Raw genomic sequence first — 5,732 nt, forward strand, 5'->3', positions numbered from 1 at the left:
CCCCCCCCCACCTCAGCCCCCCGGAGCCTGGGTGAGAACTAATTTCCCCGTCAATTATTCAGCAGCTGTTTGTTTAATGCCTTCTTGATAGAGTGTACCTAATCCGCTGCCACTCTGACCAGGAGGAGGAACAAAGCAAACATCGAGCAAGAAACTGCTTTAGGTGGAAAAAGTATCAAAGAAAATGTTATATATATTATATTAAGCATGGATTGGCTGCATGAAAGAGGAGGGGGCCAGTATGTACATACATTTTAGTGGAGGTTCTTACGGTACGTCAAATTCAAGGCCTACGTTTTTTTTGTACATTTAAATTTGTTGTAAATACTTTATTTAATCTTTAGTAAATATCTTTATTGATTTTCTCCGTTTTCTTTACTCTTTCTCAATGTTAAATATTTTTTTTGTAACATATATTTTATTTTAATTGTTATATTTTGAACGTATTTCTTATGTTGTTTATGTTTGCACTTCCATACACCAAAGCAACATTCCTTGTATGTGTAAACGTACCCGGACATTCTGATTCAGATTTTTTAAAAGATAGAATATCTACTCCTGCTTCACACGCTATTTTCCAGAAACACTCCAGAGGTGTACAGGAAGAGGAAAGGTGGAGGAAGAAGAGAGGGGAAACACAAACAGGAAGTGAGCCTGTAATGGTGCAGACAAGCTCCCAGACATGGCTGACACACCTATTTAAACCCACAGCAGGGGTGTGTGTGTGTGTGTGTGTGTGTGTGTGTGTGTGTGTGTGTGTTTCAGAGATCACACCTCACTCTCTGTTTAAGACACAGACACGCGCCTCAGTTCTGTGAAACGTCTTTGAACAAGGTCAGCGGCAGACGGGAGGAGAACAGTTGAGCGTGTGAAAATAACAAAAGGTGGAGGAAGATGGAGGGCTGCCCCCCCCTCTTTCTTTCCCCCTAAATCCCCATGGAGGAGTTGCTCCCCGCGGCGGGACAAAAGCCTGACAACCAGACGTGCCACACCTCAGATTAGATTCTGAACCCGGACTCAAAAACACTCTGCACACTGCATGTTAACACTTATGGAGATTTAGAAATCTGCAAAAAATACTATCAATCTTTCACATGTACCTTTTAAAAAAAATTGTAATAGCTTCATTGAACGCCATTGAAAGTATAAGTGATACTTTGTTTTTTTTTGGCGCCCCCTGTTGGTTATTTTCTGAATATATCTTTTCAAATAATTATACAAAAATAAATGTTATCTGCTATCCCCATCTTATTTATTTCACCCATGTTTCAGTCTTGCTCAGTAAGAGTCTCTCATTTTGTTTTGTCCGTTTGGCAGATTTCTAGATATAAAAAATCACGGGCTGTCAGATTTTAACATGTTCCCCGGCTCTTCCATTTGATTGCCTTCCGATGCACAAAAGAGGGAATATGTTATTTAATCGTGCAGTAGAAAGGAATGCATGGCATGACAGCACCTTCATTTCAAAATGTAAACAGTCCAAGTATTGGTAAATGCTAAAAGAACTGTCTCATTAGAGGAAATAACCGAAAAAAACAAGACTATTTCAAAAGTATGAGGAGGATGGAAGCCTTTCATATCTGCCTACATGTTTGTATGTTTGCTTACATAGCCTAGCCACATGTTTGTGTAGTTAATTCAATGCACTTCATTTTGTTATGTCTTCTGGATGTTTGTGTACTTTCTTATATATTGTCTATATATGCTAAAAACAATAAAGAAAGTGTTTTAAAAAAAATGAATGCGTGCAACTGATCAGTGTAAAATAATGTATAAAATGTTTCATTTCATTCAGTATCCGTGGGGCTAAAGTAACAACAATCATTTGGGTTTGGACATCTCGATTAGCTCCAAAATATCGGTTATGAATGATTTTAAAACAAACTATTTCAGCTCCCCCTCCCTCCCGTAGATCCAGGTCCTCTTCAGTGAATCCCCCTTCACACCGGACTACCTTTTTGACGTCCCCCCTCCCTCTATTCGGCCCTCTAAGAGAAGAGAGCATCTGACGCTGACTCTCCTCAGGGACACGCCGCCTCCTCTCAACTCTCTCTGAGTAGGATAGGACCCGAGGGTGCAGGTGAGGAAGAACTAGCTGGATGAAGACTTACCTCACCCTCACATAAAACCTGACAGTACTCACATGCATCAGGGAGTAGTAGGCCTGTTTGCCGGTGTAGAACAGGAAGTGGAACGGCCGTCCGTCCGCCCCCCACTGCACAGCTTCAATACAAGACAGACAAGCAGTTAGAATGTATTCAAATATTCATATTAGAAAAGAAAGAAATGACAGTTAACATACCTTTCTGCCTGGGGAAGATTTCCTCTGGATGCTGGAAATAAAGCGGCAGATATTGTGTCATATTGTGGAGACTTAAAAACACACGTTTGTTTGGTACAGACCCTCTTATGAATCAAAAAGGATCAATCCCAACAATGTAGTTATTCATTATGCAATTACAGTATCAGTCAAAATAATCAGTTACTTATTTTTGGCCAAGTCGTGCAGCCCTACTAAATACAGTGGGGCAAAAAAGTATTTATTCAGCCACCAATTGTGCAAGTTCTCCCACTTAAAAAGATGAGAGAGGCCTGTCATTTTCATCCTAGGTATACCTCAACTATGAGAGACAAAATGAGAAAAAAAAAATCCAGGAAAATCACATTGTCTGATTTTTAAAGAATTTATTTGCAAATGATGGTGGAAAATAAGTATTTGGTCAATATCAAAAGTTCATCTCAATACTTTGTTATATACCCTTTGTTGGCAATGACAGAGGTCAAACGTTTTCTGTAAGTCTTCACAAGGTTTTCACACACTCCGTTGGCGCCCCTCCAAGACAATGGTAGGGGAAACACTGAGAATATATTGTAACAGGAAGTGCCCTTTTCTCCTCCTGTCAGGTGGAGAATATAGAAAACCCTCTGGGGTCGTACGGCAGAGTGGAAGCAGACAATGGCGTCCACATGCGGGTAAGAGTTTCTTTACTTTACTTTTCTAAATATTACCTTTCCAGGTTAACCAGCGCAGTCTAACACATGTTTGTTCAGATTGTAATACAGGGTCAAGAAAACAGGTCAGCCCGAGCCACACACGTAGGAGAGAAATCTTTCCGCTGCGAGTACGACGGCTGTGGGAAGCTCTACACCACCGCCCACCATCTCAAGGTGAGAGTGTGTGTTCCGTTGTTGTGTGTGAGATCGTTCAAAGATGGTATTTCCCTTACAGCATCTTCCTATGATGTTGTTTCTCAGCCCTCCTGCTACACAGTTGTGTTTCTTTGTCCTGCAGGTACATGAACGATCACACACTGGAGACAAACCGTACATCTGTGACTATCCTGGCTGCGGGAAGAAGTTTGCAACAGGTAACTGTGGAGACTAAACGTGTGCTCACTGAACTGTCTCATTGTCCTTTTGCTCGTATGCATTTTCGATGTTGTTGACTCTGTACTTACATCATCCGAACCGAACCGAAGGGCCCGTAGCGAATAATTTCGGTACGGGTACGTATACCGTTACACCCCTAATAGATGACCAAACCGTTTGAGTGAAATTACGCTCATGATTACATTTCGCTAAAGAGGTTGATTTTGCAGTTTGATTGTTTTCAGAAGAATTCAGGAGAAACTACTGGTGTTTTTAAAGAAACTTGGTGTACGGGTATAGCAGGGTAACATATCCAAATCACAGGTCTGATACAACAATTATTCTTCACCTTTTATTAACATTGGAAAACACTCAATTTGGCCTTGGTAGATATCTGCCCTTCTAGTTGATTACTGTGGACTAACGCTGTGATTTCACACCTAAAGAATAATGCTATAAACAAAAGAATGACCTGACAAAATGGATAGTTTTAACATAAAATAAAGTATCAAGTGCTCTTATCAGCACGTGTGTATTAAGCAGGAATAAGGGCTTTGAACTGAATGTGAATGCCACTTCATTTCTGTTTTTATTTATATTCCTAGGATATGGACTGAAGAGTCACTCACGCACACACACGGGGGAGAAGCCGTACAGATGTCAAGAGCTGAACTGCTGCAAGTCCTTCAAAACCTCCGGAGACCTTCAGAAACACACACGGACTCACACAGGTACATCACCAAAGTCTGATATCATCGTATTACACCGTATGCTTAAAAAAGTGTGTTTGAATGTTCTTTTATGGGTCAGGAGTTGCGTGTGGTTTAATTGCGGATTGCTTTAGCTGCGAGCTGAAATTAAAAACTTCTACCTTAAGGCTGTTTTTTTAACAAAGAAGCAACTGAGGGTTTGCAACTGAAGTTATGTCAAAACAAAGACAAGAGTCATGCACAGCTGTTTTATGAAAGAACACAGATGTTGAAAAAACATTTTGCCCTAAAACTAGTGCTGGAGGAGTTTTCAGGCACACGGTCATCATGAGCAGCATGACTCTGAGGATTTTTAAAGTTTAAATCTCATTGGTTGAGGGATGGACTGTTTTCTCTACAAAAACAATTTCTTTTATTTTTTTAAACCCAACTCGCTGTCAATTTAAAATGTAATCTATTCCCCCTTTTTTCACTTAAATCCTGTAGTTAAGAGACACAGTAACTAATGTTTTTAAATAGTTTAATTCACAATTCCCAACATCATATCTGCATCTCACAGCAGACAGAGGGCATTGGAGTTAGCTACTTTTATGTATTAAATAATCACCATAAAAACATACAATTAAAGTGGCAGTGGCTCAGTCAGTAGGGGCTTGGACTGGGAGCTGTAGGGTCGCCGGTTCAAGTCCCCAACCAGACCTAAATATGGAGTGTAGACTGCTACTTGGAGAGGTCCCAGTTCACCTCCTGCCCTGCCGTGGTGGCCTTGAGCAAGGCACCGGACACCCCCCTTCCCCCCCCACTCCCATTGCTCCGTGGGCGCTGTGCAATAGCTGCCCACTGCTCCTAGCACTAGACTCCTGGTACTAGGATGGGTTAAAAGCAGAGAACACATTTCACTGGGTGTGTTGTGTGCTCTGCATGTGAGACCATTAAAGAGGGTTTCATGCCTCCTAATTAAACAAAAACATAAAGTGATTGCTGTGGAAATAAAGGAAATCTTAATTTGCATAAAAGCACGAGTTTGGACACTTTAAGTAGGTGATTTTTGACCTTGAAGTGCTTGAATTGTGCTCAAATGTTACTCTCAAAAAGCTGCAGATCACCTGTGTGCAGAATAAAACAATGGTGGCTTACCCCTTAATCTCGGACATCCCATTTCTTGTGTGCAGGAGAGAAGCCTTTCAAATGTCCGATGGACGGCTGCGGCCGGTCGTTTACAACGTCCAACATCCGCAAAGTTCACATCCGAACGCACACCGGGGAGCGGCCGTACTACTGCTCCGAGCCCACCTGCGGACGCTCGTTCGCCAGCGCCACCAACTACAAAAACCACGTGAGGATACACACTGGTGAGTGTCTCTAACAACTTAAACACAAGTGTGCCAGTTGTATTTTTTTTTAAAGGTCACCTATCATGCTATTTTTAGGCAATAGCATAGGTCTCAGATATATACAAATATATAAAAAACATGTCTATGAAGTGTTTTGCTCAAAATAAGAAACAGATCACCCATTCTAGCCATGCCTCATATCCCTCTATTTCACTTCCTGTTTCAAAAGTGCTGATTTTATATATAAAGCTTAAAAAACAAAACAACATTTTATAAAAAATAAAAAAAGGAGGGAGCTGAGCTACTTGCTAAACTAAAT

At 41.0% G+C, this 5,732-nt stretch overlaps 1 protein-coding gene across 1 annotated transcript; it reads left to right on the plus strand.

The window, feature by feature from the left end:
• Positions 1 to 2,880: 2,880 nt before the first annotated feature.
• Positions 2,881 to 5,460, plus strand: LOC104943652 (zinc finger protein 143-like). Its single transcript, XM_010769104.1, has 5 exons — positions 2,881 to 2,973; positions 3,052 to 3,168; positions 3,293 to 3,368; positions 3,975 to 4,100; positions 5,252 to 5,460. The coding sequence occupies exons 1-5, from the start codon at positions 2,968 to 2,970 to the stop codon at positions 5,443 to 5,445; spliced, it is 519 nt and encodes a 172-aa protein (XP_010767406.1). The 5' UTR covers positions 2,881 to 2,967; the 3' UTR covers positions 5,446 to 5,460.
• Positions 5,461 to 5,732: the final 272 nt, after the last annotated feature.

This window comes from Notothenia coriiceps, unplaced genomic scaffold (assembly GCF_000735185.1).
Source record: "Notothenia coriiceps isolate Sejong01 unplaced genomic scaffold, NC01 NC01_scaffold00006478, whole genome shotgun sequence".
NCBI classification, from domain to species: domain Eukaryota; kingdom Metazoa; phylum Chordata; class Actinopteri; order Perciformes; family Nototheniidae; genus Notothenia; species Notothenia coriiceps.